This window comes from Cebidichthys violaceus, unplaced genomic scaffold (genome assembly GCF_023349555.1).
Source record: "Cebidichthys violaceus isolate CVI_PGR_0920_01 unplaced genomic scaffold, fCebVio1.0.p SCAF_73, whole genome shotgun sequence".
NCBI classification, from domain to species: domain Eukaryota; kingdom Metazoa; phylum Chordata; class Actinopteri; order Perciformes; family Stichaeidae; genus Cebidichthys; species Cebidichthys violaceus.
The window spans coordinates 469,773-492,710 of NW_027176957.1; the positions used below are offsets into that span (position 1 = coordinate 469,773).

Consider the following 22,938-nt stretch of genomic DNA (forward strand, 5'->3'; position numbering starts at 1 on the left):
ATATTGTTAATATAACACAAAGTTTACTAAATAAACTGCTGCAACAGCATAAAAAAATACTGTTTTTCACATATTTAGAACATGAATGGCATCTGTAAAAATGACTATGAATAGCAAACATGAACATTTATTTTCAAAATAAAAGCATATAAAATTAAATGGAGAAAGTCCAAGTATCGATTACAGTGGGAGACTGGATGTCTTACTGGGGGTCCTATGATGGAGCGTCCACTGTGTCCCTGTAGTCCCTGGGGTCCCTGAGGTCCTGGTACACCTGCATCACCTACTGGACCAGTTGGGCCCTGGAGAGAGACGGAGGGAGAGGACGCGTTAAAGACGGACCGTCGGCACGTGTTCAGGCTTGTTTAAACCTGAGAGGACACTGCCGTCGACTGGTCATGTGTTCAACACCGTCCCGAAGACTTACTGCTGATTGGCTAATCTCAACAGTTCAACACCCAACTTTATTCATACAGAAACTTTCACACAAACAATCAGCCCAAAGCGCGTCACAGAGCAAGATTAAAACAGCACGGATATCAAACAGAATTTTGCAAGACTAAAAATTACAAAAATAAAAGGTCACTAGAATAAGTATTGCAACTTTATAGAGCAAGGAAATGATGTGTTCTGTGCTTTGAGGTGAAGAAGGAAGTGGTTTCTATGATGAGCTGATTCGTGGTCCAGGAGCTAACGAGAGAGAGAGAGAGTCATATCTCAAGCTTCCTTCATTTCATTTTATCATCTGATATGTGAAGAAATAAATGACGGTAGTGACGATAACAGAATCAGTCACGTCCGTAGCAAACATTTTAGTCAAAGTACACACGTCTTCATGTTAAAAACAAGGACATCTTCTTTTATTAACTTCTGTGTTTGATCCATTACTCGACGTTCGTATTCCCTCAATGTCTACTTTTACGTCTCTTCCGTCTGATTTTTTAAACGTCATTATCTCTGAACCATCTGAATTCTGAGAACACCTTTAGGTGCTTTTTCTAGCAGATGAGACAAACCACATGTCACACCTCTGATAGCAGCTCTCATACGTGTATATTACGGAAAAAAACAACAACAAAAAAAACCCCATAATCGGCCAGTTAATCGAGCGGCTTTTTACCGTACGGTGATGAAAATGTTGCAGTGAGCGTTTTCCTGCCACTACTTCCTTCTGACAGGCAGAGAGAGACACACCGAGACGTCTCAGTTGTCTCTCGTGGTGCAAAAAATGTCTTCGAACATTTACGAAGACCCGAGTTTGACTATGAACGTGAAGTTCTGCAAAGGATCCGGAGAGGACAGAGGACAGCGGGTTGAGAGACTGGTGGACATCTACGACAGCGTGGACGCTTTCACAGAGAGCCACGTTGTAACACCGGACAAAGGTATTAAATAACCGAGAATCAAATGCTACATAATATACAAGATTAAGATAAGGGGCCCGGCTGCAAATGTGATAACTTTATAATTTATTATAAGGATATTTGCTATATTTGACTGTTACATGTACATTGAACCACCTTCACACAGGATCAACACACACTTGAGCATTTAATGCTTATACTAATTTATAATTTACTATTTTATCTTTGAATTTTTATACAATTTTCTCTTCATTCCTTGCTAGCTTTTTAGCGCAATCTGCATTTTAGTGCACATATCGACTAAATGTGTGACAATTTAAACGCACATGTGTGCAAAATAAATAAATAAAATCAAGTATTAACCTTTGTGAAAAAATGTTAAATTGTTTTACAGTTGTGGTTTCATTATTGTTCATTAATATGCACCTTGTGTCTTATTTTATTGGTGTGAAACGATTACATTTGCTCTCCGCTCATGTTCAGTTTTCACGCTGAGGAAGTGATGAAGATCAGATATTTGTCTCTTCATGTTTGAACAGTTTGGGGTCGTTTCCTGTGATGACGTTCTCACGTCTAACATTAACACTGGGTTGCACTACGAATACTAATTTAATCAAATATTAATTCTAATCAGAGTTTAGCAAAACTAGGTTTAAAAATGAGTGAATCCAGGTTGAGCTCTATAAATAAACTAATATCTGATTAGTTAATCCAAGTTATAGAGTTTAATGAATGTGATGTTTGCTTACCCACATTAAAATGATTACATTTACTTTTGGGGCGTGGCTTATCGGGTTGAAAGGCCCTTTTTTGAATCTAGCTTTACAAACTTGTTGGTTGAATTAATGGAGCAATACGGACAAATAAGAGAAGATAAAAAACACTTTTTCACAGTAAAGAAAAAACAGACTTTTGATTTAATCTTGCTGTTCTTCTCCAGAACAGTTTCATTGCTGAACCGGTATCTTGAGAGATATTCAGCTGCAGCAGCATCATAAAACTCAACTGGTTTAAGTTGGTCCATTAACTTTCTTTAAGGAACTCGATTATTCCATCTAAAAAAGCAGCTTTTTTAAAAGTTAAACCTCCTCAAGTGTAAATTTAAAGTTAACACAGGATGAGGTTTTTACGTTTTGGTGCAACAGAATAAAGTTTTATCTAGATTTAGAGTAAAAATAGAATTCATTTTTGGTGCAACATAATTTAAAGTTAAACCGTGATTTAATCAGGTTTAAAAAATGAATCCTTGTTGGTCTTTATTCTTGTTTGTGCTGACCTGAAGGAGGAAAGGCTCAACATGCTTTAATCAGATGGTTTTCTCCGTTTGCCTCTGCAGGACCAAACGCTCAAAAGCATCCTCCAGATGTCCAAAGAAGCCTTTTAAGAGCTGCTGCACTGGTTCTGGGTTTACTCTACGTCCTGCTGGGAGTTGCAGTCATCGTCCTGTCCACACACTGTGAGGACCTCTTCTTTATTATGATGTCGTGTCTTAAACGTCCCCTCAAAAAACCTTGATTTCACATCACCGCACTGCATCTTTTCACCAGATGCTTCCATCACTTTGGAGCTCAGCGAGAGGTACAAGGAGCTGCAGACCAGATACGACAACCTGAGCAAACAGCACCGCCAGTCACAGGAGACCGGAAACCAGACACAGGGGGACATCACAGGTGAGACACGTTCGAAACGGAACTCTTTAGCACTATGTTTTGGGGTCACATGGCATCATCATGTGATGGACCCATGAATTGTAATTTAAAGGTTTGGCCACTACCTTCCTGCTGGCTTGTCTTCTATGGAATCTACAATAGCGGTGCTACATAACACACGTTTATGAAGAGTCACGGACTGAGGGACAAAGTTCCACACAATCACATATCAGCCTCGGGTACATTTTTACTGATTCTAGTGTTAAATCTCAATGTGTTTGTCATTAAATGATTTGAAATCTGTCACTAAAACACTTCAGTGAATGCAGAATGGAAGAGATTCCAATGCAGTTATTACTACAAATCTACTGAGATGAAAAACTGGACAGAGAGCCGGAGAGACTGTCAGAGCAGAGGAGCAGATCTGGTGGTGATAGACGGCAGAGACGAACAGGTGAGTGTCTGTGCAACATGTCTGTGCAACATGTCTGTGCAACATGTCTGTGCAACATGCCTGTGCACATGCAACATGTCTGTGCAACATGTCTGTGCAACATGTCTGTGCACATGCAACATGTCTGTGCAACATGTCTGTGCAACATGTCTGTGCAACATGTCTGTGCACATGCAACATGTCTGTGCAACATGTCTGTGCAACATGTCTGTGCAACATGCCTGTGCACATGCAACATGTCTGTGCAACATGTCTGTGCACATGCAACATGTCTGTGCAACATGTCTGTGCAACATGCCTGTGCAACATGCCTGTGCAACATGCCTGTGCACATGCAACATGTCTGTGCAACATGTCTGTGCAACATGTCTGTGCAACATGTCTGTGCAACATGCCTGTGCAACATGCCTGTGCAACATGCCTGTGCAACATGCCTGTGCACATGCAACATGTCTGTGCAACATGTCTGTGCACATGCAACATGTCTGTGCAACATGTCTGTGCACATGCAACATGTCTGTGCAACATGTCTGTGCAACATGCCTGTGCACATGCAACATGTCTGTGCACATGCAACATGTCTGTGCACATGCAACATGTCTGTGCAACATGCCTGTGCACATGCAACATGTCTGTGCACATGCAACATGTCTGTGCACATGCAACATGTCTGTGCAACATGTCTGTGCAACATGCCTGTGCAAATTATTATTATTATTTTTTACAACATTTTCAGGATTTTGTCAGCAAGCTGAATAAACCTGATGCTTCCTGGATCGGTCTGCAGCCAGTGATCAGTGGTCAGTCCGAGGAATGGGAATGGGTGGACGGATCCAAATCATCATATTGGTGAGATTTTATCGGAGTATCGAAGCACAATAACTTTATCTTTATATGAATAATGTGTTTTGTTTAACAACACAGCGTTTGTTCTACAGGCCCTGGAAGACCAACGTGAATGTAAACCCTATGTACGGTTCCAGGTCCAGAGCTTTTGTTGGTCCTGAAGGAACATGGGAACAAACCAACAATGGATCCAAACGATGGATCTGTGAGAAACAGATCAATCAAGTCTAACATGTAAATGTGATCCTGACTTCATTTCTGTGTGGATGTCACGGCCATCTGCTCGTTACGGAGATTTTCTTGTGTGTTTGTAACGTCCTCCGCCGTTACCCAGGGTGCACTGTTTTCCTTTGTTCCCAATTCTACAGAAGCTGTAAACAGCTGGCCACTGTTCTCTCTGTAGATGTCCATTGTTGACTCTAGAACCTCTGCGTTTGGGTTCCTTTCACTGACACAGCTTCACAGAGAGGCACTAGATCTGTGGTCTTGGGATCGGGCCGGGTTTAGTTGTTCTTTATTCTTTTATTCTTTATTCGTTTCGTCTATATTTGCTTTTGGTTTCGGGGTTCTGTTAGCTAAAGAGCTACATTTAGTAAGTGGGGATTGTTCTTGTTTATGGATTAATTTGTATTGTTTCATCCTGCAGATTCATCAGTGATTGTGGATATGTGTTGTATTTTATGTTTGTTTTCTGTGGCATCTAATAAACAGAAGTTATACGCCTCATTAAGCTTTGATTACTCTCGCGTGTGGAACCGTTAACTCATATCTCATATTCTTGATCGTCTAGATACAAACCCTGTATCAGTGAACTATTTTAAGATTTGGCTCAGCGGTGGTAGGGTGCCACCGAAACCAGGTTTAAAGGAGCAGTGTGTCTCACTCCTCCCTTTCACTCCCCCTGTGGACAACAACGGTTTGATTTTGTTGTTGTTGTTTTTGTGTTTGGTTTTGTCCGTTCTGGGCCTCCGTAGAAACACGGCGGCCGGCTCCCTGAAGAGGACCGTGTGTCGATACAAAGGTCTCATTCTGAGCTAACGAAGAACACAAAGGTTCTTAGTTTCAGGAGATTATACACCACTAAAAAAACATATAGTTAATATAGAATAATATAATCCTTCAGTCTATTAAATCCTACTCACTGGCCCTTTAACTTCACTTAACACGACAGTTTCAGTTTAGACCTAACTGAGAAAGTTATACGGGTTACAAGAAACATTTCCTGTTTTGAAGAAAGTGTTAATCTTCTCTCCGTACGTGTGTGTGTGTGTGTGTGTGTGTGTGTGTGTGTGTGTGTGTGTGTGTGTGTGTGTGTGGGTGTGTGTGTGTGTGGGTGTGTGTGTGTGTGTGTGGGTGTGTGTGTGTGTGTGTGGGTGTGTGTGTGTGTGTGTGGGTGTGTCTGGGTGCTGTTACTTCCTTTATTTTCACGACTGAAACCAGACAGAAGTCGGGTTCAGCAGCAACGCTGGTAGCATCAGTTCAGATCTTCCCTCATTGGGTTCACATCTACCACAGTATTTACTGCATACTGTACTCACTGTACACATTCAGCTTTCACAGCAGCACCTTTAACGGAGCGGCTACGGTTCCACCGTCTCAGGATGTCCTCAGATATTTACGCCAAACCGGATCCATCAAAGAAGGCGAGATACAACAGAGTGGTGCAGGAAGTAGAGCGAGAGGAAAGGGAGGTGGACATCTACGAGAGGGCCGACGCCATCGAAGACCATCGCTCCGATACTCCGTCACACGGAGGAGGCGAGTGAGAAATCATAACAAAGAATCATCGTGTGTTTGATGCTGCTGCCAGATTTAACACAAAACTAAAACAAGAGATCATAGAACTCCTGTTTTACGCAAACCTTCACCGGCTCCCTGTATATGTCCACCGTAGCCTCGTACAGCGGCTCCTATAATCTTGCCTTCCTCCAGCTGTATGTGAATGGTTTCAACATGTGGTTTTGTTATTCTGTAAATGAAAGGACGTGTGAACTCTAAGTTCCTTCAGCCTGCAGCCCATCAGCGTCTCAGTTTGTCCCTGAAGATCTAGGTGAACGGTGTGAACCCTTGTTTTTAGCAGCCGTTTCCTTCACGGTATGTTCTGCTCCTAAAAAGTACCATTAACAGGTCCACTGTGACTCAACATCTTCAGACGAGTTCACATTTGTTTGACTTTAAAATAACAGTTGTTTCAGGGTGTTGTGACAGAAACTAATGAGTCTGCTCTCTGTTCCTCTCTAGGACCGCGTGCTGAGAAGCATCCTCCGGCCGTCCAAAGCACACCTTTAAGGGTTGCTGCGTTCTGCCTAGGACTGCTGTGTCTTCTGCTGATCACTGGAATCATCCTCTTATCCATACGCTGTGAGATAAAGTACAACAGCTCACAACTACCCAGCACCAAATGCTGAACCGGTGCAGCGTCAGCTTCAGGCTTTACAGGATAGGTTGAGATCTTGGGTCCGACTAAAGGCTTTACAATGAGGGGCAAGACGAATTAAATAACCCATAAGGCAAAAATACTGGCCTTTTATTGTGAAAGGTCAGACCAGAAGGATTGGATCTGGCCTCCTCTGCCTTAGTCAAGGTTGACAGGAGTAATACAGTTTGTTGCTACTGAGCATGTTGTTGTTTTATAATCCATATAAGTAAAAGGTGCGACTCAATCCATTCAAACGGGATCGGTTGACGCCTTTCCTCTCGGTGCAAAAGCTGAAAGAAATGAACCTTGTTCCGCAAAAGTAATCACCACAATGTGATCTTCTGCTTCTGTCCGTAGAAACAGAAACAGGGACTCTTGTGCACAGGATAATGAGGACTCATACAAGCTTGATTGTGGTTTTCAATCTCACATTTTTGGCAAACTAAACACAAAGTCTCGCAATCTAAATTCCTCCAGGGAACATGGAGGCATCCATTGAAACACAATTACTTGATGTTGATCTGCTTTTTTTGGGTTCTTCTTCATACTCGATACTTCAGTCAGCTGGTCAGTTATCCACTAGTTAGTAGTTACATCTCAACAGCTCAACTTACAGAACAGGTTAAAGGACAGGTACACCAAATAATGAGTTCAAAGCACAACGATTTCTGTCGGTCTGTTTCTTACTTTGTCGTCGTTCTCACCAGGTAATTCAGTCACTTTGGAGAAAGACCAGCTGAGCCGCAGTTACAGTCGACTCCAGGGGGAAGTTTCAGGTGAGAAAGGTTTCATAACACCAGATCCAACTTCACCAATGAGCAGAACTGTGTTCATATTGTCTTACTTTTATCTGTTGTTATTCTTCTCAAGACATATCCTTCAACCACAGTGAGTTACAGAGCAGTTACCAAACTCTGAGTGAGAATCACAGCCAGCTACAGGATAATGTGAAGACGCTCCAGGGCCAAATTGAAAGTGAGGAAAAACAGCAAACACCAGAAATATACCGTTTTCAACAATAGAACTTGACTCTTTACTTTTGATTAGAATTGCTGCTCTTTAACTGTTTCTACAGAGTAAACAACCAAGAAGGATCTTAAACTAATGAGTGAATCTACTACTGTTATTTATCCGTCAGACATTAGCTGTGTTTCCATTCAATTTTCAAGATAATCTTTCCGCAAACTTTTCAAGCAAAAAAAGACAATTAGGCACATTCCCACCAACATGTTAGGAGCGAAAAAAACTCGTAGTTTGTTTAGAAGTTGGCAGAATAAGAAACACATGGAGGTAATCTGCCTCAAAAGAAGAAGTAGAGGTCCAGAACCAGAAACAAAGCGAGTCGCCTTCTGACCATCTACAAGAGTTTGGCCAAGTTCAGATTGTTCTTTTATGTCAGCTAGTATTGGCCATGTTCCATGTTTACAGAGACAAAGATATATGAATATGAATATATATATCGGGTAAGACGGTCATGTGGCTCAAATGTTATTCTACAAAGGCGTTTCCATAATCCATTCGGCACATCAATCATTTTTCAACAAAAGCAAAAACCACCTCAAGGTTGCCATTTTGCCGTTTCCATACAGCAATACTTCACAATGTGCATGAAAAGACGTGGATGGAAACACGGCTAACGAATGATGTGACGTCTTTCTTTACAACACTTGAAGATAAGTGGTGTCCTGGAGGATGGAGGAGATTCGGATGCAGTTGTTACTTTAAATCTAATGAGAAGAAAACTTGGCTCGGAAGCAGAGCTGACTGTCAACAGAACGGAGCAGATCTGGTGGTGATAAACAGCAAAGAGGAACAGGTGAGTGGGCTTGTTCACGAGTGACTGATCTTGGAAGTAACTGCCGGTGATCTGTTACTTGGGTTTTTCGACCTGCTTCCTGTCCAGATCTGCCTTCAGGTCCAGACTTGTAAGCCTGTTCATTGGCTATTGAGAGGCAAAGTCCCGCCCTTTTCAGTGGACAGAAAAGTCTAAATTGTGCCATGAATTACATATGACTGTTGTCTATTTTAAAGATAATTTTGCAAGTTTGTCGTAGTATCATTTCGTTTTGAGGGAAACCGCTCGGTGAACTCTCGTCTCTCACAATGTACGTCATCGACACAAACACGGCCGCTAGCTTGGCTTTCTAGCTAGTTAGCTAACATAGCTACGCGCCACACATACATGTAACCTCATCTCTTTTTTAAATCAGCCGGGAAGAGAAAAGAAGGAGTGAGAACATTGTGGTGCGAAACACAAAGGAATCGTAGCTTCAGAGGAAGAGAGACGTCACTTACGACAATCTGGATATGTCAACGATTCTAAGACAAAACGCCACTTTATAAGCAAAATGATCTTTTAAATTGACAAACATCATATGTGTAATTCATGGCACAATTCAAACAGGATCAAAATATATTTCTTTTCTTTTGCCGTTATATATTTTTCCCGAAATGGTGGTCAACTGGAAGGGGCGGGACTTCGCCTCTCTATTGATTGTGGTTCCTGTACTTGTAGTTCCTGCTTTAACTCTGTGTACTGTAGAGGCCTTTGGGTCCACTTCCCTGTTGCTGCTGTCCATCAGCTTTAACACAATGCTATTATTTTCACATGTCAGATTGTTGATGAACATGGAGGACGACATACACCTATTAGAGATTTCTTAATATTCTTGTTTGAGAGAAAAGCAGAGGGACTGTTTTCATTCTTTTAATGAAAATTGAAGAGCTGAATAAAATAAATCTGCATAACCTGAAGGTCTGAGATCAGTTCTTTCGCGTTCTTAGACGTCTGCATAAAATCCTAAGAGGTAGAGGATTTATAGACATAAGAAAAACCCTCAGAACTTGATTATGTGTTTATTTTTCTATTCTTTAATGCATTCTTATAAATGAATATGTTAGCGTCATGCTGTTGCGTCCATTACTAGTGTGTGGTCTACAAGTGGATCCTTCTTTGATCCCTCTCCTTGTTGTCTCTGGTCCACTACTAGAACTTTGTCCTCGAGCTGAATATGGATGAAGAGTCCTGGATCGGTCTACGAGCCAGTAACAATATATGGAATGAAACAAGATGGAGATGGCAACGGCAATGGGAATGGGTGGACAGATCACCGCAGACAGACACGTGAGACATTTTGAAGGTTTTGGTTTGTCACTAAAATAACTGTTTTCTTTTTCTTTTTAAAAGATAATTTCACCAATGTCTGTCTGTTAACAGTCTTCAGAACTAGCATGATGAAAGAAGTCGTGATGAAGTGTTGAGTTTCCCAACAGTAAACAATGTTACCAGACCACCATGTTCACGATACTGAGCTACTCCAGGATCAATGTGTGCTTCACACAGCTACAGCTTCATGCTAGGTTAAAGCTACATGGAGGACTGTCTCTTTTTCTTCTTCCCTGTTGGTATTACAAGTTAAGGAAGTCATAAACCATAACGATTTAACATTTTCAAAAAATGTCAAAGACCTAAAATGGCCGACATCTTGGCGTTCGACATCAGAAAACAAGTGCTACCTTGTCTTTTTTGGGGATGGTTACTTTAAGTACGAATCACCGATTGGCAGCCCTTAAAATGTACAAATCTGAATTACATTCTTAATGACATTTTGTTTTTTTTACAGATGACATAAACATTATGAATGACGTCAAATTAAAATAAGTGTTTAAAAGGACATTTTGTTTGTCCGACAGGTTCTGGGCAACAGGATTGCCAAACTATGACAGTGGCAATGAGGCTGCAACGTGTTGCAATCAACAAGGACAATGGAGAGAAAGCTACGCTTATGATTCTAAGAGCTGGATCTGTGAGAAGTAGATCTCCTGGACTCTTCGATGAAGAAGGGGTGTGAAGCGTCAGCTTTGTTAAATCAGACTAAATTTACATTTTACATTTGTTTATTCTTTGTTTTATGCTAAATAACCTGGAGTAGGTAGATATTGTTCCTCTTCCTGTCATAGAGCACAGTCTGCATTAGAAGTCATCAACACAACTACATGTGCACCAACTCTGTAGTCCTGCTGTTCTAACGAAAGTCAAATAAAAACATGACATTGCAGGTTGTCTTTACTTTGGTTTTCATAGATGATTAATACGTTTGTATTCAGTTAGTTTGAAGTGTTTTGTGTGTTTCCTTTGATTCAGTCACCAGATGCCAGTGAGAAGCTTCACTGGGGGCCCTTTCCATAAAACAAGCCAAGAAAAGTGGGGCTTAGAGTCCAGAAGCTGACTAAAATATGAACCTAACGAATCAGTCTTCAGGGCGGTGTGCACACTATTCTCAAGCAGCCCAAGAGCAACAGTTGACTCTGGAGGACGTGGAGCTGATTGGCTTATAGACATCCAATCAAATAAGTTTGGGCATTTGGGTAAGATGACAGAAATCTGTTGGGTCCATTGGAATGTCTTGGGGATCTGAACGGGATAAAATATGTTGATACAAACTAATTAAATATATATATATATATATATATATATATATATATTTGATGGATGATTTTAAGACTTAAACAGCAACAAGGCCAAAGGACACAGGCTGTATAAGAGTCCAGAGGGTGGTTGTAATGCATGTATATTCACATTCAGACTGTGATATTGGCCTGTATCCTGGGGGGGGGGTGACGTAGATAAACAAGGAATGCAGGTTAGAAGCACTGGTCACTGTGACCAGAGGCGAGATCAGGAGAAGACGAGTGGGGAAGGAGACTGTGGTTGATTATGACTTGTCCGAGGTGCACAGTGTAACTTGTCTAGGTGGAAGTTCAGAGGAGGAGGAGGTCTGTGAGGAGGAAAGGACGGACGCCAAGGTGCGGAACGTTCCCCGGGACGTCCTGAGACCGCAAGAGAGGAACTCGCCGGGAACCCGGCGCAGCCTTGCGTCAATGTTAATTTTATGATATTTCTACAAGTAATTCAGATAAATGTAATTTTAGATGATTGCAGTGTGTTGATTTTATGCTATTTCTACTATTTCTATTGATGCTGCGTGTTTAATAATAAGCTATTTTCCGCTCTACATTATACCGTATCTGCTTTATTACAACTAGTAACTGACGCAATACTGAAATCCTCTACTTAGCAGTATAATGTAGACAAGTGTGGTGATGTAAATACTCCCCCGCCCCCATGGTACATCTGTGTTTGTGGTTTCCTACTTCCTTGACGCTCGCTGTCTAAGAGCTGTCCGACTCGCGGGGCAAAAGAAATCGCCGTCACTCGGTTTCAGGTTCTTTCACCTCTCAGGATGTCTGCAGACGTTCAAGCGCCAGAGCTGAAAGTGAGATACAGCAAAAGAGAGGAACAGAACGGAGGAGAAGAAGAGGAGGTGGACATCTACGACACTCTGGAACAAAGTCCTCCTGATCCTCGGCCCCGTGAAGTCAGTGAGTAGAAACACAAATGCTGAACGAGGACGACTGAGATGTTTGTTCATGTTTAATTAAATCCTGAACGACGGTTTGTAGAGAACGCGACACCATCAGTCCCATTACATTACAGTCATTTAGCAGACGCTTTTATCCAAAGCCACTTACAATAAGTGCATCAACATTGTTAATCAAAAGAACTACTAGTCACCAGAAGTCATAAGTACATCTCCTTTAAACAAGCATCTAAGAGCCTGAAGCAGAGCATAACTCAGAGCCAAAGTACAGAAACAAAGAAAAACAGTTAGTGCTATAAGTAATACCAATACAATAAGTGCAACAAGCTAGTATGAATACAATAAGTGCTGAGTGGAAGGCTCAGGGTAGCACTTCCTGAAGAGGTGGGTCTTCAGCCTGATGAAAGATGGGCTGCGACTCTGCTGTCCTGACGTCAGTGGGAAGTTCATTCCACCACTGTGGGGCCAGGACAGAAAACAGACGTGACCGGGTCGATCGGCCGCCAGGACCTCTGAGCGACGGGGCGACCGATCGCCCCGAGGCAGCAGAGAGAAGTGGTCGGGCGGGGGTGTGAGGCTTGACCGTGGTCTGGAGATAGGAAGGAGCTGTTTCTTTCACTGCCCTGTAGGCTAGCACCATCAGTCCCAGACACCTTTAGCTTGTGTTCATAGACGCTGAAATCACTTCAACCGCGCTTCATGAGAATCTGTTTCACCGTGTTTGTCTCTGCAGGACCGCTCACTGACCGCCGGCCTGCAGCTGTCAGAAGAAGAGCTTCTGGAGCCACTGCAGTCGTTCTGGGAGTGTTGTATCTTCTGATAGTGGCTGCGGTCCTCGTGCGCAGTGAGGATGACGACGTATCACAGATACGATGATTTCCTGGCCTTGTAATCCTTCTTTCCAGTCTGTGTGGTGTTTGGGTTTCACAGCAAAGAGGGTTTCTCAATTTTGTCAACAAGAACAAATGAAATACTTGGAGTAGATGTGCAGCAATAATGTAAAAATCCCTGAGTAACTATTTAGATTAAACACTGTCCAACCAGTAGTTGAATCTAGCATCAAAAATGATTTCAGACTACTTCCATCCTCTGTATGTTCACATTACTATAGGGATTGCATAGAGGACTGGTCTTTAGTAGGTAGTTCTTGGGGGCGCTCCTCAGTGGGCTGAGAGCTGTTTTATCAGGTTCAAGACACAAAACGACAACAAGTAAGACACTAATATCCATAAACCTTGTCTGGTTTGTGGAAGATTCTTGTCTGCTTTTAAGTTTTTCTTGTTCTACTTTCAGAAATGTGCCTTCTAATGTTATTAAATTGTCTGTTTGTTTAATCTGCTTTATGAAATACTATGAAATACTGCTTTGTCATGTTTGACAAAGCAGTATTTGTGTCTTTGTATTAGTAAATACTGTGTTTTATTGATGCTGTTTTACGTCTTATGTTGTACACTATCATAAATACACATTTTCTCTCCAATCTCTATTTTCATTCTCAGAAATTATTGCATTTAATTTATTAACAAACACGTGACGTGAAACGCCGTGAGGACCTCGTCTTCATGTTTGAAAATCCCTCAAAAACCTTGATCAATGACTTTGATTTCACATCACCGCACTGCATCTTTTCACCAGATGTTTTCATCACTTTGGAGAACAACGAGCTCAGCGAGAGGAACAACGAGCTCAACGAGAGGAACAACGAGCTCAACGAGAGGAACAACGAGCTGCAGACCAGATACGACAACCTGAGCAAATCTCACCGCCAGTTACAGGAGACCAAAATCCAGATACAGGGGAACATCACAGGTGAGACATGTTTGAAACGGAACACTTCAACACTAGAACCGCCAGTCGTAGCTGTAAAGCTCCAGCAGGTAAAGTTCACCTGCTGTTAGAATGCATTGATTTTCAAGCTACAGGGTTCATTTAAAAGCAAAAACCACCTCAAGGTTGCCATTTTGCCGTTTCCATACAGCAATACTTCACAATGTGCATGAAAAGACGTGGATGGAAACACGGCTAACGAATGATGTGACGTCTTTCTTTACAACACTTGAAGATAAGTGGTGTCCTGGAGGATGGAGGAGATTCGGATGCAGTTGTTACTTTAAATCTAATGAGAAGAAAACTTGGCTCGGAAGCAGAGCTGACTGTCAACAGAACGGAGCAGATCTGGTGGTGATAAACAGCAAAGAGGAACAGGTGAGTGGGCTTGTTCACGAGTGACTGATCTTGGAAGTAACTGCCGGTGATCTGTTACTTGGGTTTTTCGACCTGCTTCCTGTCCAGATCTGCCTTCAGGTCCAGACTTGTAAGCCTGTTCATTGGCTATTGAGAGGCAAAGTCCCGCCCTTTTCAGTGGACAGAAAAGTCTAAATTGTGCCATGAATTACATATGACTGTTGTCTATTTTAAAGATAATTTTGCAAGTTTGTCGTAGTATCATTTCGTTTTGAGGGAAACCGCTCGGTGAACTCTCGTCTCTCACAATGTACGTCATCGACACAAACACGGCCGCTAGCTTGGCTTTCTAGCTAGTTAGCTAACATAGCTACGCGCCACACATACATGTAACCTCATCTCTTTTTTAAATCAGCCGGGAAGAGAAAAGAAGGAGTGAGAACATTGTGGTGCGAAACACAAAGGAATCGTAGCTTCAGAGGAAGAGAGACGTCACTTACGACAATCTGGATATGTCAACGATTCTAAGACAAAACGCCACTTTATAAGCAAAATGATCTTTTAAATTGACAAACATCATATGTGTAATTCATGGCACAATTCAAACAGGATCAAAATATATTTCTTTTCTTTTGCCGTTATATATTTTTCCCGAAATGGTGGTCAACTGGAAGGGGCGGGACTTCGCCTCTCTATTGATTGTGGTTCCTGTACTTGTAGTTCCTGCTTTAACTCTGTGTACTGTAGAGGCCTTTGGGTCCACTTCCCTGTTGCTGCTGTCCATCAGCTTTAACACAATGCTATTATTTTCACATGTCAGATTGTTGATGAACATGGAGGACGACATACACCTATTAGAGATTTCTTAATATTCTTGTTTGAGAGAAAAGCAGAGGGACTGTTTTCATTCTTTTAATGAAAATTGAAGAGCTGAATAAAATAAATCTGCATAACCTGAAGGTCTGAGATCAGTTCTTTCGCGTTCTTAGACGTCTGCATAAAATCCTAAGAGGTAGAGGATTTATAGACATAAGAAAAACCCTCAGAACTTGATTATGTGTTTATTTTTCTATTCTTTAATGCATTCTTATAAATGAATATGTTAGCGTCATGCTGTTGCGTCCATTACTAGTGTGTGGTCTACAAGTGGATCCTTCTTTGATCCCTCTCCTTGTTGTCTCTGGTCCACTACTAGAACTTTGTCCTCGAGCTGAATATGGATGAAGAGTCCTGGATCGGTCTACGAGCCAGTAACAATATATGGAATGAAACAAGATGGAGATGGCAACGGCAATGGGAATGGGTGGACAGATCACCGCAGACAGACACGTGAGACATTTTGAAGGTTTTGGTTTGTCACTAAAATAACTGTTTTCTTTTTCTTTTTAAAAGATAATTTCACCAATGTCTGTCTGTTAACAGTCTTCAGAACTAGCATGATGAAAGAAGTCGTGATGAAGTGTTGAGTTTCCCAACAGTAAACAATGTTACCAGACCACCATGTTCACGATACTGAGCTACTCCAGGATCAATGTGTGCTTCACACAGCTACAGCTTCATGCTAGGTTAAAGCTACATGGAGGACTGTCTCTTTTTCTTCTTCCCTGTTGGTATTACAAGTTAAGGAAGTCATAAACCATAACGATTTAACATTTTCAAAAAATGTCAAAGACCTAAAATGGCCGACATCTTGGCGTTCGACATCAGAAAACAAGTGCTACCTTGTCTTTTTTGGGGATGGTTACTTTAAGTACGAATCACCGATTGGCAGCCCTTAAAATGTACAAATCTGAATTACATTCTTAATGACATTTTGTTTTTTTTACAGATGACATAAACATTATGAATGACGTCAAATTAAAATAAGTGTTTAAAAGGACATTTTGTTTGTCCGACAGGTTCTGGGCAACAGGATTGCCAAACTATGACAGTGGCAATGAGGCTGCAACGTGTTGCAATCAACAAGGACAATGGAGAGAAAGCTACGCTTATGATTCTAAGAGCTGGATCTGTGAGAAGTAGATCTCCTGGACTCTTCGATGAAGAAGGGGTGTGAAGCGTCAGCTTTGTTAAATCAGACTAAATTTACATTTTACATTTGTTTATTCTTTGTTTTATGCTAAATAACCTGGAGTAGGTAGATATTGTTCCTCTTCCTGTCATAGAGCACAGTCTGCATTAGAAGTCATCAACACAACTACATGTGCACCAACTCTGTAGTCCTGCTGTTCTAACGAAAGTCAAATAAAAACATGACATTGCAGGTTGTCTTTACTTTGGTTTTCATAGATGATTAATACGTTTGTATTCAGTTAGTTTGAAGTGTTTTGTGTGTTTCCTTTGATTCAGTCACCAGATGCCAGTGAGAAGCTTCACTGGGGGCCCTTTCCATAAAACAAGCCAAGAAAAGTGGGGCTTAGAGTCCAGAAGCTGACTAAAATATGAACCTAACGAATCAGTCTTCAGGGCGGTGTGCACACTATTCTCAAGCAGCCCAAGAGCAACAGTTGACTCTGGTGGACGTGGAGCTGATTGGCTTATAGACATCCAATCAAATAAGTTTGGGCATTTGGGTAAGATGACAGAAATCTGTTGGGTCCATTGGAATGTCTTGGGGATCTGAACGGGATAAAATATGTTGATACAACCTAATTAAATATATATATATATATATATTTGATGGATGATTTTAAGACTTAAACAGCAACAAGGCCAAAGGACACAGGCTGTATAAGAGTCCAGAGGGTGGTTGTAATGCATGTATATTCACATTCAGACTGTGATATTGGCCTGTATCCTGGGGGGGGGGGGGGGGGGGGGGTGACGTAGATAAACAAGGAATGCAGGTTAGAAGCACTGGTCACTGTGACCAGAGGCGAGATCAGGAGAAGACGAGTGGGGAAGGAGACTGTGGTTGATTATGACTTGTCCGAGGTGCACAGTGTAACTTGTCTAGGTGGAAGTTCAGAGGAGGAGGAGGTCTGTGAGGAGGAAAGGACGGACGCCAAGGTGCGGAACGTTCCCCGGGACGTCCTGAGACCGCAAGAGAGGAACTCGCCGGGAACCCGGCGCAGCCTTGCGTCAATGTTAATTTTATGATATTTCTACAAGTAATTCAGATAAATGTAATTTTAGATGATTGCAGTGTGTTGATTTTATGCTATTTCTACTATTTCTATTGATGCTGCGTGTTTAATAATAAGCTATTTTCCGCTCTACATTATACCGTATCTGCTTTATTACAACTAGTAACTGACGCAATACTGAAATCCTCTACTTCGCAGTATAATGTAGACAAGTGTGGTGATGTAAATACTCCCCCGCCCCCATGGTACATCTGTGTTTGTGGTTTCCTACTTCCTTGACGCTCGCTGTCTAAGAGCTGTCCGACTCGCGGGGCAAAAGAAATCGCCGTCACTCGGTTTCAGGTTCTTTCACCTCTCAGGATGTCTGCAGACGTTCAAGCGCCAGAGCTGAAAGTGAGATACAGCAAAAGAGAGGAACAGAACGGAGGAGAAGAAGAGGAGGTGGACATCTACGACACTCTGGAACAAAGTCCTCCTGATCCTCGGCCCCGTGAAGTCAGTGAGTAGAAACACAAATGCTGAACGAGGACGACTGAGATGTTTGTTCATGTTTGATTAAATCCTGAACGACGGTTTGTAGAGAACGCGACACCATCAGTCCCAGACACCTTTAGCTTGTGTTCATAGACCGGTCTGGACCGTGGACTGAGACTTTGAGACGCTGAAAATCACTTCAACCGCGCTTCATGAGAATCTGTTTCACCGTGTTTGTCTCTGCAGGACCGCTCACTGACCGCCGGCCTGCAGCTGTCAGAAGAAGAGCTTCTGGAGCCACTGCAGTCGTTCTGGGAGTGTTGTATCTTCTGATAGTGGCTGCGGTCCTCGTGCGCAGTGAGGACTTGCTTTTTATTCTATGACGACGTATCACAGATACGATGATTTCCTGGCCTTGTAATCCTTCTTTCCAGTCTGTGTGGTGTTTGGGTTTCACAGCAAAGAGGGTTTCTCAATTTTGTCAACAAGAACAAATGAAATACTTGGAGTAGATGTGCAGCAATAATGTAAAAATCCCTGAGTAACTATTTAGATTAAACACGTAAGAAGCGTTTCTTAAAGTATCTGTGAGCCGCTTCATACAGTCAGTATATAGAGGTGCTGCATCAAGGCTCAAAGTGTGACGGTGATGAAACACAGCGAGTAACTTGAAGCCGTCATTACTGTAAATCTGAACAATTTTACGTCTTTTTCTTTTGTCTCGTGTTTCCACCAGATATTTTTGTCACGTTGGAAAAAGAAAACTTGCAGACAGAAAGAGACGAGCTCCTGATCCGTCTGAACCAGTCGGAAACCAGAATCATCAACGTCACTGAAGAGAGAGACGAGCTGCAGACCAGATATGACTTCTGTATTCAGTGTTTTTCGCAGAGTTTCATCTGAAATGTGTTTTAGATTTGTCAGTTTTTTTCTGTTTTGTCGTGTTGTTTGAAATGTTGCTTTGTTGTATGTATTGCTGATCAGTTTTAGTAAATACTGTGTTTTATTGAAGCTGTTTTACATCTTATGTTGTACACTGTTTTAAATACACATTTTCTCAAATCTCTCTCTGTCTCTTTGCATTTGTTTTTTGTCTCTTTGCGGTTATTTTGTGTCCTTTGACATCATTTTGTGTCTTTGTATTTGTCTCTTTGTAGTTGTTTTGTGTCTCTGCATTTGTTTTGTGTCTCTTTGTAGTTGTTTTGTGTCTCTGCATTTGTTTTGTGTCTCTTTGTAGTTGATTTGTGTCTCTTTGTAGTTGTTTTGTGTCTCTGCATTTGTTTTTTGTCTCTTTGTAGTTGTTTTGTGTCTCTGCATTTGTTTTTTGTCTCTTTGTAGTTGATTTGTGTCTCTTTGTAGTTGTTTTGTGTCTCTGCATTTGTTTTTTGTCTCTTTGTAGTTGTTTTGTGTCTCTGCATTTGTTTTTTGTCTCTTTGTAGTTGTTTTGTGTTTCTTTGTAGTTGTTTTGTCTCTTTGTCATCAGTGTGTGTCTCTTTGTAGTTGTTGTTTCTGGTAGACCCGTTCAGTACTCCATCAATGGTATCAATGACTGAGTCAACCGGCCCTGGAGTAAAGCCTACAGAGAGTGAGGGCTTTACAATGTGTTACTGTGGTATGCAGCGTCTAATCCGTGCAAACAATGGTCAGATGCATTCATACACAATAGATCACCGTAACCAAGAACAAAGGCAAAAAATAAAAGTAGAACAAGATGACAGAATTTAAAGTGGTATTATCGTTGGCGCCGCTGTCACAAAGCCAACGGGGTTGCTTTCCATTTTCCTGAGAGCCGAGCAACTACTAACAACTCAGGACTCTGGAGGAGTCCAAACGCCGACGTCGTCATTATTCTACAGCCATTACATTGTGCAATGAGCGTCTAATTCATATAGATCAGTTTAAGCAAAAAACTAAATGTCTATTAACACTTTACAAGGAGAAAGGTCCGGGGTGTAAAACATTGGTTCGGCAGCCACAACGACTTTTTAAAGCATCAAGATAACAGAACGAAAGAGTCCACTTCCTCGTCGGTCTGTACAGCGGTGGCTTTTCTCAGAACAAGCTTGATAAAATCACTGAGTGTCGACAGACTTAAAACCAGCACGACTTACCACCGGGCCCGGCTCTCCACGATCGCCTCTGGCTCCTCGGATTCCTGGGCCTCCCTGTTCGAGACACAAACAGCAGGAGTTGATTACGAGTACGCAGTCGACACGTTCAAATTCACAGTGTGTTAATGCTGTATGTGTGTGTGTGTGTGTGTGTGTGTGTGTGTGTGTGTACAGATGATCACAAAGTTGACCAACCAGCCGAGATACAAAGAAACCCTCTGAACCCCCGAAACCTGCTGCCGGGTTTGAACAGCATCTTTTCCTACTCCCTTTATCAGAGCCAGAAACTGTAAAAACAGACAGTCCTCGAACACATCGTGTGTCCATCAGAAAGAGCGAGCAAATTGAAGTTTAAAATTGTCATCATTCAAAACAACAAAATAAACCGTTTTGCAGTAATCCTGTACGAAACATTCCGTTCTTTGCTCTTCAGAAGCAGAGAGGACAGGTTGTAAGAATGTAAATACACATTTAGATTCCACTGATTTCCAATTGTTATCAAATTAAACGGTTAAAGAAATACAACTTGTTTATGATTTATGGCATCATAACTGTTATTCTGCACTAAACACATGTTTGAGTTCCGTCTAATTCTAGTCGTGACTGAACACCGACAGCACCGTCCAATCAGGCCTCCCTCTAAAGCCCCCCCCCCCCCCACAAAAAAAAATCATTATGAACGTAAACACAAGAAACATGCTACTGTTAGCGCTCACAGCTGTCAAGCTAGTATCTGTAAACACTATAGACACCGACACGTCGATCCACATATGAGATCAAATGCGTCGACCGGGGGTGTGTGTGTGTGTGTTGAGCGTTCTGACTGGGGTGTTCGGTGTGTATTTGTGCGGCGGCTCACTGGTGGTCCGGCAGTGCCGGGGGGGCCTTTGCTGTCCTGGGTGCAGGTGCAGGCTTTGGGCATGGCCGGGCAGTCGGCCTCCTTCCTCTGGATGATGGCAGCGTGATGAGGAGGACGCACAAAAGACACACAAAGACACACAAACACATGGCAGTGAAATGACTTGATAAATGAGGAAATAAAGCCGGCAGAGCGGGAATGAAGCTTAATCCCCGTTATTAACGTCACTGTGCTGATCTCTGACTGAAGCTACACAGTTCATCACTGTTCGTATGAGGTTCTTCTCCACAGTCAGTGTTCTACTACAGTACATGGAGAACCAGCACTTCTGGACACCTGAAAGAATCAACAATTGCTCAGTATTTAGAGTGTTTTCAGCTCTTCCTGCTGACTGAAGCGGTTTTGAGCAGCTAGACTCCGTAGAGTTGGTCTCCATCTGCTAGTTAGTTGGTATGTTATTGTGTGACTTCTGTAAAACACCAGAGTCACACAGTAAGACAAACACACCGTGTCCTAACAGGTCAAATGACGGTTTTTACTGTATGAATGGAGTCTGGTGTCTCCAGCTTCAGTTCCTCGTCATAAAGGTCAAGAGAGGAAACACTTGAAACAAAGCGTTCACTTCGATTCTTTTAGGAGTCGAAATACATTGATTTGCTCCCGTTGCTGGTACTTCATCTACTGTTCTATTACTTTAAAACATGATATGCTCTTCATGGTATTGGTATGGTATACTAGTAAGTACAGTACTACTGTACCTGTATTTTAAAACGTTAGTATCTGATGTTCTTTATGACTCTTGTAACTGTTTGTAAATCACACTTTATTGTGTAGTTGTGCTTCTTCTGCTTTGCTGATTGTGAATGTTTCTTGTTCTCAGGTCGCTCTTGGAAAATATACAGTATAACATATATATATATATATATATATATATATATATATATATATATATATATATATATGTTTGTAGAGAAGTGACCTCACCAGACCAGGAAGCTCGCAGCACTTGTCTCTGCCGGCCCACGACGTGCTGCAGACGATGTCGAAGATCTGAAGCTGGAACTGCAGAACGGGAGAAACACACAAGCTTCAGTCCACAAGACCACTCAAACATCTGAACTGCAGAGGACTGGATGTATTCATCCCACTAACAGCTCAGTCACTTCATGAACAAATTCTCTTTGGTTTTGCTCCGGAATAATATTTTGCATATTTTACTTTTGAACCGTGTGTCTTCAAAGTAATCGATAACTTTTTATGTGAAATCACAAGAAGCACTCACAGCTGACTCAAAGAGCTGTGACGACACGATGTGTTCAAGTGTTCCCCAACGGGGGAATTCAGACGAACGTGTGAGGGTATTCTTTTATTTCACACGGCTTAAACGTCACTAATGACTTCTGCAGCAGCTACAAATGACCCGAGGTGGTTTAATAAGACTTTTAATCATCGTTCCCCCCCCAAAGAAACAGCAAACCTCACCTCCTCATCCCTCCTTTGAACCTTTTCTTCACAAAGGTCTGTGTTTTCAGCTTTGTCTCATTAGACGTGGTGAATTCTGGTGATTCATGGGGCGTTCACACACAGTGGGAGATTATAGGATTCACCTTTGAAATATATTCAAAGGAACCAAACGTGAGGAGAAGCATCCAGCCGCTCCTGGAGGCCGAGCGTTCATGAAGAGAAGCTCCACTCGGCCTCGTTAACGTGTGCGGTCGACAAAAAGAAACGATCAGCAGCTGAGATAACGGCCTCTTAAAGGGCCGGCGTATATCGCCTCGGATCGGCGGTGTGCGTTCTTTTGGGTCACTCACACAACCAGCGACGCAGGCGGAGAATATGTGACACACGAGTGGAATTGTTGAGCTCGGTCGATGTCGAGGGCGTTTCTCTTCAAAGAGGAGATCGAACCAATCGGCCGCGCTGCTATTTCTGGAGGAGAGACGCTGGAGATTGATTTGTTTGCGTTCATTAAGCCGCTCGGCTTTGATGAAATAAATTCAAACGGATGAAACCGATGCAGCAGTGTTAAAAAACTGTTCGCTTCCTGCGGTCACTAATGTGGCAAAGAAGAAGTCAGTTGCTTTTTTTGGGGGGGGGGGGGGGGGGGG

The 22,938-nt window shown here is 42.1% G+C and overlaps 3 protein-coding genes across 11 annotated transcripts in view; 2 read left to right on the top strand and 1 right to left on the bottom strand.

The window, feature by feature from the left end:
• The window catches only part of LOC137892010 (collagen alpha-1(XIV) chain-like), a 135,696-nt gene that overhangs the window by 13,435 nt on the left and 99,323 nt on the right, over nt 1–22,938 (bottom strand). For 7 of the 8 annotated variants that reach the window (XM_068736897.1, XM_068736894.1, XM_068736895.1 and 4 more), the window contains 4 exons: nt 21,812–21,889; nt 20,828–20,914; nt 19,969–20,022; nt 207–302 (listed from right to left, as the gene is read on the bottom strand). In XM_068736897.1, coding sequence (XP_068592998.1) covers nt 207–302; nt 19,969–20,022; nt 20,828–20,914; nt 21,812–21,889 — 315 coding nt within the window. The remainder of the gene's footprint in view (nt 1–206; nt 303–19,968; nt 20,023–20,827; nt 20,915–21,811; nt 21,890–22,938) is intronic. The other variant, XM_068736898.1, reaches the window with a different exon arrangement.
• Nucleotides 1,229–5,039, top strand: LOC137892012 (C-type lectin domain family 4 member C-like). 2 transcript variants are annotated; one of them, XM_068736901.1, is made up of 6 exons: nt 1,229–1,385; nt 2,701–2,820; nt 2,912–3,034; nt 3,334–3,467; nt 4,204–4,316; nt 4,406–5,039. In XM_068736901.1, exons 1-6 carry the CDS (start codon nt 1,229–1,231, stop codon nt 4,542–4,544), a joined length of 786 nt encoding a protein of 261 aa, XP_068593002.1. In that variant the 3' UTR covers nt 4,545–5,039. The 2 variants fall into 2 exon arrangements, with proteins under 2 accessions (XP_068593002.1, XP_068593003.1); XM_068736902.1 differs by having other exon boundaries at nt 3,343–3,467.
• Nucleotides 5,573–16,560, top strand: LOC137891971 (uncharacterized). Its single transcript, XM_068736847.1, has 14 exons — nt 5,573–6,071; nt 6,555–6,674; nt 7,440–7,508; nt 7,603–7,707; nt 8,406–8,548; nt 9,723–9,856; nt 10,426–10,545; nt 11,403–11,538; nt 11,910–12,114; nt 12,847–12,957; nt 13,749–13,922; nt 14,092–14,318; nt 15,493–15,626; nt 16,196–16,560. Exons 1-14 carry the CDS (start codon nt 5,915–5,917, stop codon nt 16,317–16,319), a joined length of 1,959 nt encoding a protein of 652 aa, XP_068592948.1. The 5' UTR covers nt 5,573–5,914; the 3' UTR covers nt 16,320–16,560.